General features: G+C 44.8%; 1 protein-coding gene across 2 annotated transcripts; it reads left to right on the plus strand.

Moving 5' to 3' along the window:
• The first annotated feature begins 227 nt into the window (after positions 1–227).
• On the plus strand, positions 228–21,980 carry LOC120518096 (sperm axonemal maintenance protein CFAP97D1-like). Of its 2 annotated transcripts, XR_005631175.1 has the most exons (7): positions 228–636; positions 8,504–8,574; positions 9,660–9,769; positions 11,340–11,463; positions 12,472–12,534; positions 17,268–17,576; positions 21,106–21,980. XR_005631175.1 is itself a non-coding variant. In XM_039740699.1 (6 exons), exons 1-6 carry the CDS (start codon positions 516–518, stop codon positions 17,340–17,342), a joined length of 564 nt encoding a protein of 187 aa, XP_039596633.1. In that variant the 5' UTR covers positions 228–515; the 3' UTR covers positions 17,343–18,099. The 2 variants fall into 2 exon arrangements, 1 of the variants encoding a protein (XP_039596633.1); XM_039740699.1 differs by lacking the exon at positions 21,106–21,980 and having other exon boundaries at positions 17,268–18,099.
• The last annotated feature ends 766 nt before the right edge of the window (positions 21,981–22,746 follow it).

A 22,746-nucleotide genomic window follows, 5' to 3' on the forward strand; every position in this document is an offset into this window, starting at 1 on the left:
TGCGGTCGGGCCTTTTAGGAAACAACAATAATTTGCCCTACGCTGTTGTCTTGTAGAGGACGGGGCGCCCCGCCTTTGCCAACAACGCCATTTATTTTCCCCGCATTTCCAAAGCTTCTGCACGAATCCAACATAGCCAGTAGTTTTTTCCCCATTAATAACAGATTCCCCCAAACCCGACGCCTCCCCCGTTTCCCAAAATGGATTATCCGGTTTGAAGACTTTGTCGAGTTTCAACGACCCCTTAATCAGAGCGTTTCAGCGGCTCGCTACAGTAACCCCTTTTCAGACAGTTTTCACTCCATATTTATATTTTTTTCTTTTCTTTTCGCAGTAACAACACAACGCGAACGCTGACTCTGCATTTCTTGGTTGTGTCTCCCGCGTTTCACGGACCCCACCGGCGGCTTTTTCCAGCGTCAACAGCGTCGCAGCCAATCTGCGTAGAAATCCCGGCCGCTCAGTCGACCCGCTTTGTGAGCGTCTGCTTTTATCCTTCACAGTCCTACACCACGATGAACAACCCCAACTACCTGGCATACCCCGGGGTACTCGCCGCCCCCGGCCAGTACCGCTCGCTCAGTGAGAGATGGGACACCAAGTACTACGAAGCGCACAGAGACTCGGTCAGGAAAGGTGAGTGGGCACGCGCGCGCAAGTACGGGAGCCGTGCTGGTCCAAACCGTGCGCGCGCCTCATACGCGGGTCAAGTACAGTCCGGCTCGGTGAGCGCGTCACCTCGTGGGGTTTGGACGGACTAGGAGGCGCGCCCCGCATCTGTGGGATCAAACAGTAGGATTTATTGTTTGAATTTGAGGTAAAGTTAATATATATATATATATATATATATATATATATATATATATATATATATATATATATATATATATACTAGCAAAATTTTATTGCCTTAAAATTTTTATTAAGAAGAAAATTAAACCTTATTAAACTGAGGGAAAATATACCAATAATTATTTGTTAAGGATCTCTTTGTACACCACGTTGTCAGTTCGGCCCTCCGGTTGTAATCTGACCAAGCTGTGCGCTGAGCTGACTCTTGAGCATGTAACGAACAGTCGGCCATGTGAACAGTAATCTTGTCTCAAATCTCACAGCTAATCAGGATAGAATTGAGGGTGTAGAGGTGATTGAACCACTAGGGTCACGTGACCATAATGTAATACAATTCTCAGTATTTTGTAAGAGTACAGATGCAAAGACTAAAATTGTTAAGTTGAACTTTAGTAGGGCTAATTTTGAGCAGATGCGACAAAGTCTAAGTAGGATAGACTGGGATAAGCTTTTAAATGTGGAGACAGTCGAGGAGCAGTGGAACAGGTTTAAAAATGTAATGCAGGACAGATACAGACCTAAATTTGGAATAATAGGAAACTAAAAAACTCCACGATGGATTAATAAAGATTTAAAAAGAAGTTGCAAAGGAAAAAACTGCTGTATAAGGCATATAAGACTAATGACTGCAAAGAGAACCGTAGCGCATATGAGAAAATGAGGGCAACCATTAAGAAGGATATCAGAGAGGCTAAAAGACAGTTGGAGAGGAATATAGCAGATAAGGCGAAAGAAGACCCCAAGAGATTCTTTCAGTATTTTAGTAGTAAAAGAACAGTTAAGGAGGAGGTCAAGTTCATCAGGAATAGTAAAGGGAATTAAAAGATACAGACAATGAAATAGCAGATGCCCTAAACTTACATTTTTCTGAGGTGTTTACAAGTGAGCAAGTGGATAACCTGCCAGAGGTAAACGCAACTACTAAGGAGGTACTGAGGGATTTGGAAATTGTAGAGGGAGAAGTGCTGCTCAGATTAAATAAGATGAAATCAAACAAATCACCAGGCCCAGATAATATTTATCCTCGTGTTCTTAAGGAGGCTAGTGAGTACATATATAAACCCTTGACACATATTTTTAGGAAGTCACTGTGCACTGGAGAGATTCCAAAGGACTGGAAAATGGCAAATATCATCCCATTATATAAAAAGGGTGACAGGGCAGATCCAAGCAACTATAGGCCAGTAAGCTTAACAAGCATCACAGGAAAATTAATGGAAGGAATTATTAAGGATAAGATTGAGCAACACATGACAAGGACAGGAGTTATTCTGAACAGTCAGCATGGGTTCAGAAGAGGGAGGTCGTGTTTTACTAACATGTTGGAATTCTATGAGGAGGCAACAAAAGGATACGATCAAAGTGGAGCTTATGATATTATTTATCTGGACTTTCAGAAAGCATTTGATAAGGTGCCACATGAGAGGTTGGGCATCAAGTTAAAAGAAGTGGGAGTTCAGGGTGATGTTTTTAGATGGGTGCAGAATTGGCTCAGACACAGGAAGCAGAGGGTGATGGTGTGAGGAACCTCATCAGAACTGGCCGATGTTAAGAGTGGTGTTCCACAGGGGTCAGTGCTAGGGCGCTGCTATTTTTAATATATATAAATGATTTAGATAGGAATATAAGTAACAAGCTGGTTAAGTTTGCAGATGATACCAAGATAGGTGGATTAGCAGATAATTTGGAATCCGTTATATCATTACAGAAGGACTTGGATAGCATACAGGCTTGGGCAGATTTGTGGCAGAGGAAATTTAATGTCAGTAAATGTAAAGTATTACACATAGGAAGTAAAAATATTAGGTTTGAATACACAATGGGGTCGGAAAATCAAGAGTACACCTTATGAAAAGGATTTAGGAGTCATAGTGGACTCTAAGCTATCAACTTCCCAGTGTCCAGAAGCCATTAAGAAGGCTAACAGAATGTTAGGTTATATAGCGCCGATCTGTGGAGTACAAGTCCAGGAGGTTATGCTCAACCTTTATAATGCACTGGTGAGGCCTCATCTTGAGTACTGTGTGCAGTTTTGGTCTCCAGGCTACAAAAAGGACATAGCAGCACTAGAAAAGGTCCAGAGAAGAGCGACTAGGCTGATTCCAGGTCTACAGGGGTTGAATTATGAGGAAAGATTAAAAGAGCTGAGCCTTTACAGTTTAAGCAAAAGAAGATTAAGAGGTGACATGATTGAAGTGTTTAAAATTATGAAGGGAATTAGTACAGTGGATCGAGACTTGTATTTTAAAATGAGTTCATCAAGAACACGGGGACACAGTTGGAAACTTGTTAAGGGTAAATTTCGCACAAACATTAGGAAGTTTTTCTTTACACCTGAACGATTGACACTTGGAATAAGCTACCAAGTAGTGTGGTAGACAGTAAGACGTTAGGGACTTTCAAAACTCGACTTGATGTTTTCTTGGAGGAAACAAGTGGACAGGACTGGCGAGCTTTGTTGGGCTGAATGGCCTGTTCTCGTCCAGATTGTTCGAATGTTCTAATGTTCTACGTAAGTAGGATTCAGTTAGCGTTGGGAACCCGCGTACCAGATTTCTTGAAGAAGGGCCAATAAGTAACAAAGACCGTTGGAAATTGGCATCATACCACCGAAATAAGTACGTACATTGGTTTCGGTTAGCGCAGGGAAGCTGCCAACCAAATTTCGTGAAGATGGGGCCATAAATAAGAAAGTTCAACATGGCGGACGTTGTCGACCGTTATGACTGTTACCTGTAGAATTTCGAACTTTTGTAAGTAAGCTGTAAGGAATGAGCTGCCAAATTTCAGCCTTCTACCTACACGGGAAGTTGGAGAATTAGTGACGAGTCAGTGAGTGAGGGCTTTGCCTTTTACTGTATTAGTATAGATGTATATATATATATATATATATATATATATATGTATGTATATGAACTTCATAAAGACGTTCACAAACGTTGGCGCTAAACACACGCAGAGCAGGTTACAGATTATTAAAGCAGTGGAATTCGAAAGGCTAAAAAAAAAATGGAGTGATACAAATGTGGAGAAAGTTAAAGAATATGAAAGTAGGAAAATTAGAAAGTATGAAAAAAAGAAAGTAAAGATCGCAGGAGTGCAAACAAATGTAATTTATTACTCGAAAAAGGGAAAATAATCACCATGGACCAGGTGTCATTGTAAGAAAAAAACAGGACAAAGCGAGGTCAGAAATAAAAGACAAAGAGTAGAAAACAAAGTAAAACATCATAACAAGGTTAAAAAACAAAGGGGCATGCAGAGCAGGTTAGAGAAAATGAAAACTGGAGTTCAAAATATATGGACACAGAAGTACGTAAATATTGTCAGCCTTTGAAGTTTAAGTCAGAGAATTTCAAAAACGGACTTTACCTCTCATGTATTTATTGGTTACTTTGCATACAAAATGATGAACTGCTGCTGATGATGAAGATCGTTTTGTCTGTGCAGAAATTCCAAACAGAGACACCGATCCTGAATTAGGGTACAAAGTCATTAAACACGCGTGTCTCACTGACCTCAAGATTCAGCACATTGCGACTCCAAAGATTGTGTTTACAGAATTTCTGAAGTAAAAGTGAAACTAATGAATTAGCAACAATTCAAAGAGGAAAAAAAATCTTAAAAGTGTGTATCCACAAAACCAAACCCGGGGGTTGGCGAGCGAAGCAAGCAGCGGACGAAGCCCCCTTAGTATATATTAATATTTTTTTGAGCCTTTTGAATTCCACTGCTTTCATAATCTCTAACCAGCTCTGCATGTGTTCAGCGCCAACGTCCGGATTGGACCTTCTTTTGTTTTCTGTTCCACTTGTTCTGGGCTGATAACGACTTTCCTTATTTTCTGAATTTACACCTCAATTATTGTTTTTCGTTTTTGTCTCTCCAACGCTTTTGAGTCTCTCTTCTCCGCGCTGCTTTCTTCTTCACTTAGTCGTCTGTTTCATTTACGTGTTGTCCTTCTACGCTTTATATGTTGCTGAGAGCCCTGGATCTGCGTCTGCTCAAAGTCAAAACACGACTGAGTGTGTTGCTGGCTGTGCTCTTATTTAGTTGTAAGACCTTAAATACCTTTGACCGCTCATGACTGGACACTCCGGTCTATGAAGTTCAAGGCTTGACGAGCTCATCATACCAAGTGATCAGCACTGAGCAGTGACAGGCAGTCAAATCAGCAGAGTGACAAGGGGACACACATTTGTGCACAGCCAGTTTTTCACATTTGATTTCATTTCATACGACTAAATACTGCGTCACTAAAAATCTTTGTTCAGAAAACACCGCAGTACTCCTGGGAAATGAAAGACAAGCCACTGTGATCTTTACTGTTGAAAGGAGAGTCAGTTATTATGCAGACTGAGAGGGGGTCCTGAACTTTTACAAATGGCTGTATTGTGAAAGAGAGAAAGAAAACAAATACAAGCCCTATATTTTGTGCAATTGGTTATCTTCTTCATCTTCTGCTTTCGGCTGCTCCTGTTAGTGGTCACCACAGCAGATTATCTTCTTCCATATCTTTCTGTCCTCGTCATCTTGTTCTCTCACCCCCATCACCTGCATGTCCTCTCTCACCACATCCATAAACCTTCTCTTAGGCCTTCCTCTTTTCCTCTTCCCTGGCAGCTCTGTCCTTAGCATCCTTTTCCCAGTATACCCAGCATCTCTCCTCTGCACATGCCCGAACCTACGCCATCTCACCTCTCTGACTTTGAGCTGACCCTCTAATGTCCTCATTTCTAATCCTGTCCATCCTCGTTACCCCCAATGCCAGTCTTAGCATCTTTAACTCTGCCACCTCCAGCTCTGTCTCCTGTGCCACCGTCTCCAGCCCATATGACATAGCTGGTCTCACTACCGTCCTGTAGACCTTCCCTTTTACTCTTGCTGATACCCGTCTGTCACCAATCACTCCTGACACTCTTCTCCACCCTGCCTGCACTCTCTTCTTCACTTCTCTTCCTCAATCCCCATTACTCTGTGCTGTTGATCCCAAGTATTTAAACTCCTCCACCTTCACCAACTCCACTCCCCTCATCCTCTCATTCACACGCATGTATTCTGTCTTGGTGGTCCTACTGACCTTCATTCCTCTCCACCTCTCCAGGGTCTCCTCCACCTGCTCCCTACTCTCTTTACAGATCACAACGTCATCAGCAAACATCACAGTCCACGGGGACTCCTGTCTAATCTCGCCTGTCACCATTTGAGATAAGAAGGGGCTCAGAGTCGATCCCTGATGTAATTCCCACCTCCGTCACTCCCACCGCAGACCTCACCACTGTGGCACTCCCCTCATCCATATCCTGTACCACTCCTATGTACTTCTCTACCACTCCCGACTTCCTCATACAATACCACAGTTATAATTATATATTATATTATATCCAGTATCCAACCCGCTATTTCCTAACTACAGGGTCATGGGGGTCTGCTGGAGCCAATCCCAGCCAACACAGGGCACAAGGCAGGAAACAAACCCCAGGAAGGTGCCAGCCCACCACAGGGCACACAAACACACACCAAGCACACACTAGGGACAATTTAGGATGGCCAGTGCACCTCAACTGCATGTCTTTGGACTGTGGGAGGAAACCCACGCAGACACGGGGAGAACATGCAAACTCCACACAGGCAGGGAGGACCCGGGAAGTGAACCCGAGTCTCCTAACTGCGAGGCAGCAGCGCTACCCACTGCGCCACCGTGCCACCCATATTATATATAAAGTGCAGTAAATAGCGGGGACATTTACTTCAAGCGTATTAAATGTTGCGTTTCATATCCTGTTGATTGTCTTTCTTGTTCCTGGAAGGCTGGAGATTTTCCGAAGTCTAAGGGTTGTTTTGTGGTGAATGCCTGACTGGACTGGGCTGTGATGGGTTCTAAACTTTGGCTCCAAGTCAGATCCCTTGCATCAGGGAGGGTGCATTGTGGGCTTGGGTGGCAGGTGAAGGCAGGACCCCTCCCTGGCAAGCGAAACTAACTCTAAGGAAATGGAAGGTGATCTCAATACTAATACATTTCATATCAATGTGTAGAGGGGCGTAGTGGTAGCGCTGCTGCCTCGTGGTAAGGAGACCAGGGTTTGTGTCCCGCATTCCCCCTGTGTGGAGTTTGCATGTTCTTCCCGTGTCTGCGTGGGTCCAAAGACATGCAGGTCAGGTGGACTGGCGACACTAAATTAGCCCATGTCGTGTGTGTACTTGGTGTTCACCCTGTCCGGGGTTTGTTCCTGCCTCGCACTCAATGGCAGCTGGAGTAGGCTCCAGCACCCCTCGTGACCCCGTTCAGGACATAGCGGATTTGAAAATGACGGACTCATTTCTGTACGTGATTCAAAGTCACTCACTCACCTTATTTCCCATTTAGTCAAAAAGTTGAAATTTGGCAGGATGGCACATCTGGGCCAGTAGGTAAACGCTAAGAAAGTGACATCGTTGCCAGTGCTACTGCAGCATTATGTATTTTTAATCACGGTCACTTCATTTTAAATGTACAAAATATTTGACAGCAGTGGTTCCCATAATGTACGCTTACTGGTACTGCATATTAAAGGTGAGTTTCCTAAAACTTCAACAGGTAATGAAAAAAAAAATAATTTTGTGATGATTACTATCAGTATTTGCAATATATAATTTTACAATAAATATCAAAAAGCCTTGTAATACTCATATATTTATATAAAGTGCTCATAAATGATACACACATTGGAAGCAATACAAAGCGGGTATGGGAATCCTAGTGCAAATGACATCACCTGTAGTTCAGAAATCAAATTGTGCGTCAGTCACGTTATATAGTTTGAATTTTCTTCTTCTTCTTCTTCTTCTTCTTCTTCTTCGGCTGCTCCCGTTAGGAGTCGCCACAGCAGGCCATCTTTTTCCATCTCTTCCTGTTCTCGTCATCTTGCTCTGTCATGACTTTGGTTTCATCCCAGGTGAGGAGCGAGTCCTGGTTAGCCCTATGAATGAGATCTCCATTACGCTGGTGTCAGCGGTGGGATCCTCTTGTCTGCTCTTGAAAGTGTAAGCAGGGCAGAGCTTCTACTTACAACATCAGGGAGCCCGAGACTACGGCCGTACTTTGCTCCCGGAGGTCTTCAGCAGCAGGAGTTCCACATCAGTTGAGGCTAAAGGCTGATTTGCACTTCATTGTCACGTGACCTGCCTGAATTTTAGGCAGCGAGGTTTGTTGCACACAAGAAATCCTTTCAAATGGAGGCAGTTTTTGCCCCTCCAGGATCGCTGCACATTTTCTTCCATAGGCGGATGTGTTTCTCCCTCACATTTTTACCTTCACCGACCCCCCAAACCGATGTTAGCTGATATTTCACACCACGAATCGCCCGCCGTCTGATTGTCTTGGCATTGTTGTGCTGAGGTATCAAAGAAATGCGTCCGTCTTCTAATTTCGTTGACAAGACATTTCTCGATCTGCTCCGTGCTTATTTCAGAATTGAGGAGGACAAACGGCATCACGTCTCAGGAAAGGCGCATTTACCAAACTGGCCAATCAGAGCTGTGGGGTCTGCGTCGATGTGACACGTAGTGACGTTTAGGAGGCCACGCGGTAGAAGTTTAACTTGGCCTTCAGGGAGGTTTGCAGCTGCACTTCTCCTACTCACTAACGCTTCTCCTTCTCCGTCTTCTACAGCCAAAGCCATGATCGACACCCAGCCGCCAAGGAAGTACGTCCACTCCCAAGTGGATCTGAAGAAGTTGCAGGTAAGTGTGAAGCTCCACCCATCACAAGATGCCCGGTCACCTGCCCGCCTTTATCCCTTATGTATTTCTCGGTGGCGTCACGTTTAGTAATTCAGCTCAAGTCCCGTGCCCTGATGGTCCACCAGGGGTCTCTGTGGGTTTCCTCCAGCATTTCCAGAGTTGCGTGTGGTTGGTTGTTTGTCCGTCCTAAACTGGTCCTATGAGTGAAGGAAGCCCTGTTCTGGACTGGCACCCCCTGTCCAGGGTTTGGCACAGCTGGTACAGGCTCCTGAGGCCCAGAACTGTCATGTACTTGTATTGTCCTCATATGTGAGAACCATTTAGATGAATACCATGTTCATGAGTGGAGGCATCCAGGATGAAATGAGGCCTACCAGGTGCCATACCCTCAACAGTAGCCCCCCACATGGGCCTGATTTTTGAACTGAAGCCTGTACTGAACGTATACTCTGGACAGGCTGACTCTCCCAGTCCTTCCATTATTCCCTGTCCTTCCACTCTGGCCTCCCTTCCCAGCCTTTCCTCCTAGACGAGATGCCAGACAATCCCATGTGGCACTTACAAGGGGGTATAAAGTTCAGCTCCTTGGACTTTTCTGTTCATTTGTTCGTTTTGAGAGGCTCAGGTCTCGCGTTTCGGCCGAGTTGCAGGTCATTACTGCGGCTTTGCGTCTTCTCGCCTCCATCCTTCATCTTTTGTGCGATTAGCTTATTAAAGTCTCACCTCATTACATCATCAGCTTGCTTTCCCTGATTTTGCTCTTCCTCCCGTCATCACGTCCATCATCACAAGCAACCTCTGCCATGCAGAGCAAGTAGAGTCCCTCAGAGATGTCAGTCGTGATGAACAACGTTAATAAAACTTTCATTGGAAATGAGAAAATGGGGTCTTCAGAGGACAAAACCAGAAAACACTAGAAATAGCCAAACCAAGACAGGCCAATTCCTTGACCTCAGTCCTGTCTGCTCATCTCCTGGTCTTTGTTTGTCATCTTTTCACCTTGGCATAAGAGAGCAGTTTCTAATAGTCACCTGATAAACACACGGTGGTCCTCACCGTCTCACCGCTCTTCTGTGTCTTTACAGAAGGAACACGAAAAATCAGCTCAGATTGAGCGAGAGAACCGAATACTGCAGCACAAACTGGACACCACCAAGTATTCAGTGGACAACTGGAACAACTACAGACCCCGCAGGTAAACCCCCAGAGGAGCACTTCGCCCATTCAAGACCACTCACGGTACACGCACCCCTGGCTGGATTTACCCGTCATGTCTCTTGGTGCTCAGTCGGCCCGCCGTTGGATTTCGTACAGTTGGCTGACATCTTTTCCCAGTTCGTTTCAGCTCTTTGCAAATATTGCCCACCACCTCCGCTGCTATCCCAGACCACCACTCTTGATTTTTTTCTCTTGGTCCCCACATAAGAGATCTGAAGAATTCTCTGCCTTAGCAAAAGTGATAGAAAGCATGAAAGGTCCCACATGCTCACTCAGGACCCCACACATTGCGGCAGTAGTCTAATCCTGGGGGTCCTCCGTCTTGGGCCTGGAGGTCCGTGTTGGCTGCTGGTTTTCATTTCAGACAGTCCTTGCTGCTGCTAAAGCCTGCTGTTTCATTCTTTGGCTTACTCGTACTTTCTTTCTATCACATCATTGGATTTTTTTTTCCTCTATTTCAGGGGTCCCTAAGTCCAGTCCTGGAGGGTCCCAGTGGCTGCAGGTTTTCATTCTAACCCTTTTCTTAATTAGTGAGCTGTTTTTGCTGCTAATTAACTTCTTTTCAATTCATTTTAATTGACTTGCTTTTGAACACTCGGACCCCCTAGTTGTTTCTTTTTCTATAATTAGCAGTCCAACAATAATGAGATACAAAATGAGCCCAAACAACTGGTGACCATCATGCAATATCTGAAAATAAAGAAAGATGAGGGTCTCAGGAATGTTGATCTGCTCAGGTCCACAAAACATTTTGTCGGTGGTCTTAGAAAAGAGAAAATCCACCATGTCGGACCTGTCTGCTATTGCACCACGAGAGCAGCAACAAGCCATGGAATTAAAGAACAAGTTTTTAACGACGAGAGTCAGAGCCTAATTAAGCAGCTGGTTGGAGTGAAATTGGTGGGAATTTGCGGCCCTGACTTAGGTGGTCTTCGGTTGGCGCACTCGCTTCACGTTTCATTTCTGTTTGCGAGCCAATTATGGAAAGACAAGAAGCAATTCAGAGGAACGATGAAGAAATTCGGGGGAACAAAGTCAATTAAAGTGAAAGGAAAAGAAGTTAATTAGCCACAAAAACAGGTGACTGATTAAGAAAAGGGTTAGAATGAAAACCTGCAGCCACTGCGGCCCTCCAGGACTGGAGCTGGGGACCCCTGATCTATTTGATGGACCAGAACAGGTTTGCACTTCTTGGTCCTTCTGTTTTCTCGTAATTAATTTCCAAACATTTTATTGATGAAGATGCTCCATGATGCACATACAGATGTTATACGTGGACCTGGCTAGTTGGGCAGCAGTGGTTTCCTTTGTCATTTGCACGGTGGCTGTATACACAAATAGGTAAGAATGACAACTCGAATGCAGCTGCTTAAAGCCAACGAGACCGATGAAGGATTGTCGTAATTAAGATGAAGTATCAATAGCCTCTAATTAAGAATTTGGGCGAAGTGCCACTGCGGCCCTCCAGCCTCCCCAGCCCAGGACCCCCTGATGGTCTAATCCATCTGCCCACACCACCACTGACCGACTAAACTCTCTTCTTGCAGTCTGAACTATCGGAAGAGGGTCAAAGAGCTGGAGAAAATCATCCACGAGAACGAGGCCATGATGAAGCGAGTCGAGGCCCAGAGGACCTGCTACAACCGGGACAAGTTTGAGAAGGGCTTTCGGGTAAGGGGTCCGCCTGCTTTGGGCCCTGTTGACCATTGGCCCCGCTCCTTAATTTGGGGGCTTCATAACCTCTCATTGACCCATCAGTGCACTCACTCTGAGGGTCCTCAAACACAAAGAGTTGGGGGTCTCCTTAATACTTGTAATCCTACAACAGCCGGACCCTGTGCTTCACCGGCCAAGGGGCCCAAACTGGGTGGCCGTCTCCTGCTGCCCCCCAGTTATGTGGGTGGGGAATAGGTAATGTCTGCTCTGTATTCACTTACTGTCTTTTTGTTGTATTAATTCTTCTGTCCTCTTATGGCATCCCTGCTGGGCTACTCTCTGCCCCCAGTACCCGTAGAGGTGGTCATTTTATGTACCAACGCTAAATGTGTTCACACTGGTGCTCCTCAGAGACGGCCATGTGTGCTTCTCTGTGCGCCTCTCATGTGCAGCACTTGCACAGTCAATGGGGTACATTTTCATGAACATAAGCCCACCAGGTTAGTGTGTCTTTTTGTGCAGACCCCCGTGTTCCTACTGGGCTATTTTAACCGTTGCCCCTTTGTGGTCCTCGCATGCCTCTCCATTTCTTTCTTCTGTTCCTGGGGTCTTTGTTTGGCCATTTTTGCCTTACGCCTCTGTGCTTGCCACTTGATGCCCACATCTTGCCCAGTTCCTTAGACATAGACAAGTGGCACAGTGGCAGATGGCGTCCGTCGTCCACACGATGAGTGAAGTGCAGACACCTCTCCTCATGGCTCCTAATGTGCCAGGCGATGCACAAACCCTTCCGATTTCTGGCTTCTGCTCACCTTTACGTTTGTCCAAGTGCAATGCCCTTGTTGCCCATTTGAATTGTGCCTGATCCTGAAGAAAGGCCACTGCCTGGCATAGGTGAGCCACGTGTCCTGTGATGGGTTGGAGGGCCACTTAGGGACCCAAACAGGCTGGCAGCAGGCCATTTCTATCTTGTCCCATGTGTGGCACTCTATTCTTTTTTTTTTTTTGTCTCGTCCCCCCCAGGTGACAAGAGAACACATTGCGCGCATCACAAAACACCCCGGCCTGACCGTTCATCAGTATGAGGTAAGTTGGGTCCTCACCCAGTGTGTCCCACTCCCTAATTTAAGCCCCTTAATCTATAAACAGGCACTTAGTGGGCAGCCGATTTCAGTTCGGCTGCTGTCTGTGTTCTTAATTATTCAGTCGTCCCACCGTAGGTGGGCTGGGGTGAGCCAAACCACCTATGTTGTCATTGTTCAGCTCGGGACCCCCTAAAAGATGCTGTGTAAACATACTAAGATAAGCAAGTGCGTGATCATCTTCCCTTCAGGTTTTGCGATACTTGCCAGACAAGAGGCTTTCCCCCGAGGCGAGCACAATCACACCCGGCCGGCTGCGGACCCATTCGGCGCCACAGGGCCACCCGATGCCCCAGTGAAGCAGGGGAGCGGTCAGATGATTTGAGTGGCACTTGGCCTCGGTCTCCCTTAGGAGAGGTCTTGCTTTTTTCTCTCTTTTTTTCTTCCACCTGCGTTCATGCAGATCCAGTGTGACAGATTTGTTAACGGGGTATGTGAAAGTGCGCCAGTGGGTGTGGCTTATACCCTGACCTGTGCTCATAGGTGGGTCAGGATGGTGGGAGGGGCTTGCTGTGTCAGGCGATGTGCTGACACGTTTTTAGTAATCGGAGGCGTCCTGTGGAAATGTTGGGGTGAAAAAATGAGGTGGGTTATCCTAACTATTAGAACTCATAATGGAAAACGCTTATGAATGGCAGCCCAGCGTTGAGCCACAACTGTCTGTTACCACCTCGTCATTAGCAGCACCATTGGCCTCAAAACAACACACACAATTAACGTTATTCATCCAGTCTGTGATACACAAAGTGTGTCAACAAGTCACGGAAACATCCAAAAGCTGAGGCCGACACCATTGAGGACCAGGAGGTGCTGCCAGCAGATGGCGATGTTGTGCAAAGCTGGAGTAAACTTTCACGTTGTTCATTTCTAGCCAACTCAACGTCGTCCTCATGCGGCAGTTCCTCTCCAGTTCTCCATGCCGCACTCGATGCCATGTCTTATTTAGATTAATCTTTCTATTTAGGTGGAGTGACACGTTCTTCTTGTCTGACACCCCTAACCTGTTTCAGAGCCCCGGACCCTCAGTTTTCTCTCTATACCTTTGCTTGGGTGTCCACACGCCCACCTCAACTTTTCAGTTCCTCCGTGGGGTTTGAAAGGGGCATCATAGTCGATTTTTAGTGACACATGTGGGAACTTGATATGTTGGAGGAGTCTTCTTACTAATCACACATCACGTGGATTACTCATCCGTAATATAATTTAGCAGTAAGAACAACAATTTGGAAATTTATGAAAATTCCCCCTTGGGTGTCGCGTATTTGATGTTGATGTTCAGATATCTTTTAATACTGTTGTTTAGGGGATGTTCTGTAGGACAATATCTTGACAGACCTTCATCCGGTTTGATTTTTATGGCATAATTCAGCCGACATTTTATTACTAGTGGTGGGCATTGCGATTCACTTTACTGACTCCATTCGTTCAAGCTACACAATTAAGTGAATCAATTCATTTGATTTGTTTTATTCATCAGTAGGATCCATGGCCGGTACTAGTAAATGAAATCTAATCGGATAAGATGCTGTCATTCGTGCCGGATGATACTCTCCTGTTTGAAAGCACAAGGCAGGCCAGCATACTTGAAGTGCATAATCAAAAGAAGAGGAATCCATTGAAGTAAATGAGAATTGTGCACCTCGTTCTCTGGTAACGCGTCACTTCACAAATGAAACAAACGCAAATCGTGTGGCTCGTTCTCGGGTAATGAGGTATTCAATTTGCCAGTCAGATGAATTAGAATCGTGCATTGTATTCTCGGTTAATAATTCAGTTTGCAAATGAAATGAATTAGAATTCTTGGGTAATGAGTCAGTCTGTGAATCAAATAAATAAGAATCATGCACCACGTTTTCGGGTAACGAGCCACTTCACTAATTCATTTAATTAATATCTTGTGACTTATTGTTGGGTAAGGAGTCAGTATGCAAATTAATTGAATCAAAATCGTGTGACTTGTTGTTGGGTAATGAGTCAGTATGCAAATCAGATGAACGAAAAAGGTGGGACTTGTTCTTGGGTAATGATTCCGCTCTCGGATCATGAATCATGAGTCCTGTTCTTGGGTAATGATTCCATTTACAAATAAAATGAACGCAAATCATATCACTCATTCTTGGGTAATCATTCAATTCCCAAATCAAGTGAATGAGAATCATGCAAGACCTCGTTCTTGGGTAATGATATAGTTTGCAAATAAAATGAAGAAGAATAATGTGACTCGTTCTTGGGTAAAGTTTCAGTCTAAACAACTGAATGAGAATCATGCAATTTGTCCTCGGCTAATGATTCCATTTGTCAGTCAAATTAATTAGAATCTCGTATCTCGGGTAACGAGTCACTTCACAAATGAAGTGAGTGAGAATTATGTGACTTGTTGTTGGGTAATGAGCTTACAAATCCAAGGAATGAAAATTGTTTGACTTGTTCTGGGCTAATGATTCAGTTCTCAAGTCACATGAATGAGAATCATGCGTGTCGTTCTCATGTAGTGATTCATGAAATCTGAGGCCTCGTTCTTGGGTAGTGTTTCACTTGGAAAATTAAATGAAGAAGAATCATGTGACTCGTTCTTGGGTAATGCTTTAGTTCTCTAAGCAACTGAATGAGAATCATATAATTTGATCTTGGGTAACTATTCAGTTTGGACATCAAATGAATGAGAATCGTCATTTTGTTCAATTTCTTAGTCAAATGGAGTAGAATCCTATATCAGTCAGTCAATTCACAAATTAATTGAATGAAAATCTTGTGACTCGTTCTTGGGTAATGAGTCAGCCTGCAAATTAAATGAATGAAAGTACTGTGCCTTGTTCTTGGGTAATCTTTCAGTACTCGTGTCAAATGAATGAAAATCGTGTGAGACCTCGCTCTTGGGTAATGTTTCAGTTTGCGAATGAATTGAAGAACACTGTGACTCGTTCTCGGGTAACGGTTCAGTCTTGATAATTGAATGAGAATCATGTGAGACCTTGTTCTTGGGTAATGTTATAATTTGTGAATGAACTGAAGAATAATAATGTGACTCGTTCTTGGGTAATGTTATAGTTTGTGAATGAATGGAAGAAGAATAATGTGACTTGTTCTTGGGTAAAGTTTCAGTCTAAAGAGTTGAATGAGAATTGTGCAATTTTTTCTCGGCCAATGATTCAATTTTTCAGTCAAATGAATTAGAATCACATATCTCCAGTAACGAATTACTTCAAGTTAGTTGAGTGGGAAGCATGTGACTCGTTGTTGGGTAAAGAGCCAGTCTACAAATCAAATGAATGAAAGTACTGTGCCTTGTTATTGGGTAATCTTTCAGTACTCGTGTCAAATGAATGAAAATCGTGTGAGACCTCGCTCTTGGGTAATGTTTCAGTTTGCGAATGAATTGAAGAAGAACACTGTGACTCGTTCTCGGGTAACGGTTCAGTCTTGATAATTGAATGAGAATCATTTGAGACCTTGTTCTTGGGTAATGTTATAATTTGTGAATGAACTGAAGAAGAATAATGTGATTCGTTCTTGGGTAATGGTTCAGTCTTAACAATTGAATGAGAATCATGCAATTTTTTCTTGGCTAATGATTCAATTTGTCAGTAAATGAATTAGAATCACGTACCTCAGGTAACAAGTCACTTCACAAATTAACTGAGTGGGAAGCATGTGACTCGTTGTTGGGTAAAGAGCCAGTCTGAAAATCAAATGAACGAAAGTGCTGTGCCTTGTTTTCAGGTAATCTTTCAGTACTCATGACAATTAAATGAGAGTCATGTGAGACCTCATTCTTGGGTAATGTTTCAGTTGTGTAAGCCATCGAATGAGAATTGTGCAATTTGTTCTCAAGTAATGATTCCGTTTGCCAGTCAGATGGATTTGAATTGTGCCCCTCATTCTTGGGTAACAATTCAGTCAGACCTCGAAAGAATCCATACCGCACTCCATCCCTTTTTTTGTTATAACTGCACTGTGAGCGACGAGGGGCGCCATTTTGATAACTCGAGGGGCACACGCCTCCCCCTCACGGGCTCCATATGAGCTCTCGAATGACTCGCATCCCGCTACTCCACACACGTTCACAGAAGAGCCGGGCCACTTCAAGTGCCCCCTAGAATTTCCATACCGTTACCCTCACTTTGAGGACCACCAAGTTAGACTGCAAGTTCTGGACCTTTTTATTGGCTCTTTTACATACAAATTACATTTAATTGTAAGCACTTGTAACTACCTCATAAAACTTCAAAGAAGTCAGGATTTCTTTTAATGTCATGGCCATGAGCCCCCTGCGCTCTCCCCACTCAGCCGGCACTGCCCAGGTTTTAAGGTCCCATGGCTGGTCGTTGGTCACTCCACTGCCCTCCTGATCCCAGACACCATCCTTCTGCTGCTCTCACCGCCCGCCTGGTCGATGTGGTCTTATCGAAGTATCCGTTCTTGAAGTGAGCTGCCAGTTACATCAGTTTAGCACCAGCTGGGGGGTTTATGGCTGCTGAGACTTGCACCCAGTGGCTGTGCAGGACCAAAGTCACGAACGTGAAAGCCTTTCAGGAATTTGGTAGTGCACAGGTAAGAGTGAAGGTGAGGGACGCAGTTGGGGACTTCTTGAACACGTTGACAGCAGGCAGCCATGGGGTCGCACTGGCAAACGCCTTTTTTTTGTATGTTTTGCTTTGTTTTTGTGTCTTTTTCCAGGTGCCAGTCACCTCTCCAAAGTTCCCGTCTGTCTACGCCTCATGCTGCCAGCAGTGTGCCTACTTGCACCAGTGACGGCCACGGCTGCTCTTCTTGAGTCAATCAGCACAAATGTCTTGGACATGATGGATAAGAAGAGGTGGCACCTTACTGCCCATCCGCTCATGAGGCCTTAGCGCCAGCAGTCGGCCCGAGAACAAACCAGGCGGGCTCAGTGAGAGTCGGCATCAGGCCCCTGCATTTTGTGTTCTTCTGCTCCAGAAGTAGACGGCGGGCCACACCGGACACGTGCTTTGTAACGGACAGAAGGTAAGAAGCACAGGGTGGTCCGAGGCCATGGCCCACCCTGGGGATGTCCTTCCTGTGCCATCCCAGCCCGACTAGCAACCAGCGCACCATCGAGTGTCAGCTGGAATGCCCATCAGCTTCATCCATCAGCCAACTGAACTTTTGTCAGGACAGGCGGAGGAAACGGTGACACACACATGTGTGAAGTGCTCATGGGTTTAAGTGAGGGCCTGCAATAAAAACTCATCACACACTCTTGGGTCTCCTGCTCAGTGAAAGGCTTCATTGTGGTTCTGGGTAAGCGAGAAGTGGGCTAATCGGCTCTGGACAGGAGACCCTCCTGTGGGTACAGAGGGGTTCTGAAGGAGGGGCAGATGGAAGTCGGAGCCTCCATTAAAGCAGAGAAAATGGCAAGTGGGGTGGGCTCAGCTGGACAACCGAGACACGTCAGCGATTGATTTAGGAGGGGCTTACATTGACAGATGGGAAAGGTGCCATATGGGAGATGTGGAAGGCACTATATAGGAGGTGGTGTGAAAAACTATTTGCCCCCTTCCTGATTTCTTCTTCTTTTCCATGTTTGTCACACAAAATGTTTCTGATCATCAAACACATTTAACCATTAGTCAAATATAACACAAGTAAACACAAAATGCAGTTTTTAAATGATGGTTTTATTATTTAGGGAGAAAAAAATCCAAACCTACATGGCCCTGTGTGAAAAAGTCATTGCCCCCTGAACCTAATAACTGGTTGGGCCACCCTTAGCAGCAATAACTGCAATCAAGCGTTTGCGATAACTTGCAATGAGTCTTTTACGGCGCTCTGGAGGAATTTGGCCCACTCATCTTTGCAGAATTGTTGTAATTCAGCTTTATTTGAGGGTTTTCTAGCATGAAGCGCCTTTTGAAGGTCATGCAGGTCATAGCATCTCAATTGGATTCAGGTCAGGACTTTGACTAGGCCACTCCAAAGTCTTCATTTTGAGGTGGATTTGCTGGTGTGTTTTGGGTCATTGTCCTGTTGCAGCACCCAAGATGGCTTCAGCTTGAGTTGACGAACAGATGGCCGGACATTCTCCTTCAGGATTTTTTGGTAGACAGTAGAATTCATGGTTCCATCTATCACAGCAAGCCTTCCAGGTCCTGAAGCAGCAAAACAACACCAGACCATCACACTACCACCACCAGATTTTACTGTTGGTATGATGTTCTTTTTCTGAAATGCTGTGTTCCTTTTACGCCAGATGTAACGGGACATTTGCCTTCCAAAAAGTTCAACTTTTGTCTCATCAGTCCACAAGGTATTTTCCCAAAAGTCTTGGCAATCATTGAGATGTTTCTTAGCAAAATTGAGACGAGCCCTAATGTTCTTTTTGCTTAACAGTGGTTTGCGTCTTGGAAATCTGCCATGCAGGCCGTTTTTGCAGGCCAGTCTCTTTCTTATGGTGGAGTCGTGAACACTGACCTTAATTGAGGCAAGTGAGGCCTGCAGTTCTTTAGACGTCGTCCTGGGGTCTTTTGTGACCTCTCGGATGAGTCGTCTCTGCGCTCTTGGGGTCATTTTGGTCGGCCGGCCACTCCTGGGAAGGTTCACCACTGTTCCATGTTTTTGCCATTTGTGGATAATGGCTCTCACTGTGGTTCGCTGGAGTCCCAAAGCTTTAGAAATGGCTTTATAACCTTTACCAGACTGATAGATCTCAATGACTTCTGTTCTCATTTGTTCCTGAATTTCTTTGGATCTTGGCATGATGTCTAGCTTTGGAGGTGCTTTTGGTCGACTTCTCTGTGTCAGGCAGCTCCTATTTAAGTGATTTCTTGATTGAAACAGGTGTGGCAGTAATCAGGCCTGGAAATTGAACTCAGGTGTGATACACCACAGTTAGGTGATTTTTGAACAAGGGGGCAATTACTTTTTCACACAGGGCCATGTAGGTTTGGATTTTTTTTCTCCCTAAATAATAAAAACCATCATTTAAAAACTGCATTTTGTGTTTACTTGTGTTATATTTGACTGATGGTTAAATGTGTTTGATGATCAGAAACATTTTGTGTGACAAACATGCAAAAGAAGAAGGAAGGGGGCAAATAGTTTTTCACACCACTGTATGGATAGGAAAGGCGCTATATAATAGATACATGTGAAAAGTGCCACATCAGGGACAGGTGTAGAGATAAGAGTTGAGATATGGGAAAGGCGCCATATACAAGGAAACACCAAAAAGGCATTACATAATAAATGGATTTTTTCTTTTGGTGAGGTGGATATACAGAAAAGGCGCTATATGAGACACCACTCCCTATCTGTGTATGTAAGGTGCTGTATGACTGATTGAGACGTGTGAAATGCTCTGTGTAAGACAGCTAGATAGGAAAAGTGTTATGCGAGAGAGAGAGAGAAGGCGCTATATAGGAAACACAACCGTTTTAAAGGCACCATATAATAGGCAGGTGTATGGGAAAGGCACTATATAAGATTCAGATATATAGATAGGAAAGGTGAGCAATAATACCTAGCTATGAAAGGCACTATATAATGAGGCAGGTCAACTTTAAAGGCACCATATAGTAGATTGATATGTATGGGATGACACCGTGTATACACAGTAGCTAGGAAAGGCAAAAGAGACGGGTTTATGGATGAAAACGGTGCTCTATAATTGACACGTGTGAGATGCTGTGTACGAGGTGCGATCCACAAGTTCCCGAAATGCATTCATTCTGCAGCCAGGAGGGTTTGTTTAAATCAATCGCCGCCAGACAGCAGTTCAGGTTGTCCTTGAGAGCTGTCATCACGCGTTATAACAACGTCAGCGCAGTTGGCTTTCAAGTCGCAGCTCTCGTTTAAACTTCGGTTGTGTCTGTGAAGGGCTGTCCGTGAAAAGGAGTGACGTGAAGGACAGACGGTGAATGGCGCTCTCTACAGGGATGTTCTAAGACAGGAGTTCCCAAACTTTTTTCGGCCGCATACCCCTTTACCAAAAACTTTTTAAACCGTCGACCCCGCTAGTCACATGCAACGGTTTTTCATGTCTGCGTTTGCTTTGATACGTTCGATAAGACAATGCACAGACGTGTTATGCTACATGTATTGTCATGCATTCTTACGTGTGACTCTTTTAATGACACATTTTACCTTTTCGTTTGCAAGTTTGGTATGCAATGTGTTTTTATCAAAAGTGTTTTTTTGAATTATTTTACTTAATTTAGGTAACTATTGGAATCATAGATATTTTGAAGTAACAAACAAATAGCAGTAATAAGGGGTCTATTTTTGCTGTCGACCCCTAGAAAGTTCAAATCGACCCCAGGGGGTCAATATCGACCACTTTGGGAACTCTTGTTCTAAGGCGTCTGCGAAATCGAATTCGCCGACCAAGTCCTCCGATGTGGGCTGCCAAGTCATTTCTTTTGAATCGCGACAATGCACCAGCTCACAATCTCGGACTGTGCCTGAAGGTTTGGCTTCTACAAAGTTTACTGCCATTCCTCACCCTCCGTACTTCCCTGATTTAGCGCCGTCTGATTTTTTTTTTTTTTTTCCTAAGATGAAGATGAGGCTCAGGAGACGCAGATTTGAGACGGTGGAGGAGATCCAAGCGGTAACAACCGACGTCTTGAACACACTGACAAAAAAACGACTTCCAGAGGTGCTTCGAAAGGCTGAAATCTCGCTGGGATTGGTGCATCGACTCGGCGGGTGACTCTTTTGAAGGAACTGTTCACCGTGAATTGTTATTTGGTGTGTATGCTTTGAAATAAATGCACTGCGGGAACTTCTAGATCGCACCTCGTATAAAGGACACATTTAAAAGGCATTACATCATTTTTGTTAAAGGAACTAGATTAGAGGCAGAGAAAAGGCGCTATATAAGACGCAGTTATAGAAAGTTGCTGTATAATCAATGGAGACGTGAAACGTTCTGTACAAGACAAGTAGATAGGAAAGGTGCTATATAGAGTAAGAGTGGTGGAGGTGAAAGGCACTATATAAGAAGCAGTGATTTGAAAGGCACTAGTTAATCGATTGAATTTTTTTTGGTGTGTAAGGCCCTTTATATGAGACGGCCGGAGCGCACATTGATTTATGTCAAATTCCCTGTATAAGAGAGCTAAACCTGAAAGGCGCTATATACTAGATTAAAATATGTGAACGGCACTGTAGAAGGCACGGCTAGATTTGGAAAGCACACTATAATACTGTAGATTAAATTTTAGGAACGGCGCTATATGTGAAATGCCATACATAACACCGATTTTAAAAGGCCCCTCATAATTGATGTATATGAATGGCGACATATAAGAGAAAGATATGAAAGGCACTATAAACTAAATAGCTGAAGAGCGCCCCCTACATTGAGAAGAGGACAACTCTGCTGCCGGCCGAGAAGTTCAGGCTCCTCAGATCTTTGGCCGAGGGACATGCCAGCATGCCAGGGTCCTCACTCGCATGCCCATGCTTGCTTGTCTTGTGTTGGCAGTCAAACTGGCACGGCGGTCTGTGGAATGAGGCTGGAAATCGGAGTACATGGAGAAAGGCATCAAGACCACTGGGAGAACGCGGAGAGAGCACACAGGATTGGGATTCTCAGCTCCGTCTTGAGTGGTAGGCGATCATCGTGTCCTCAGTACCACAGACAGGCAAGGCGCTGGATGATAGATGGATAGACGTGAAAGGCGCTATATTGCTCATTAGGTAAATTCTCTAAAAATGAATGAAATGTTTCTAAATACCAGAAAAAAAAATAAATTGGCAATAAACCCTGAAACTGCCCACCGGCGGCTCTTTGTTGCCACCACCTCGCTTCAGTTGTCCTTCTGTCACCTCCCTGAGTGCTGTCTGTCCAGGTCACCCCAGACGGCCTCCATGATGAGGAGATCTGAGCTCTGCCGAGTCTGATGCAGACCACCTCTTGTTAAAGAGACCCTCTTGTTCGGGGCCGTTGAGGTTTGGACTGACCGGGCGCCTCCTTTGTGGGGGAAAATCGCCACCGACAGCTCCCTCCGTTCTGAGCAGACCACCAACTGCGCGGGCTCTAAACCGGTAGATCACCGCCGCTGTGTGTCACGGTCGTCTGCTCTCCGGCTCTTCTATGGACAAAGCTGCATTTCAGACTTGGACGTGGCAGTCGGGGGCACTTAGTGCCATCACTTGGAGCCGCGTGGCTTTGTGTCCACTTTGGCTTTTT

This window comes from Polypterus senegalus, chromosome 17, assembly GCF_016835505.1.
Source record: "Polypterus senegalus isolate Bchr_013 chromosome 17, ASM1683550v1, whole genome shotgun sequence".
Taxonomy (NCBI): domain Eukaryota; kingdom Metazoa; phylum Chordata; class Cladistia; order Polypteriformes; family Polypteridae; genus Polypterus; species Polypterus senegalus.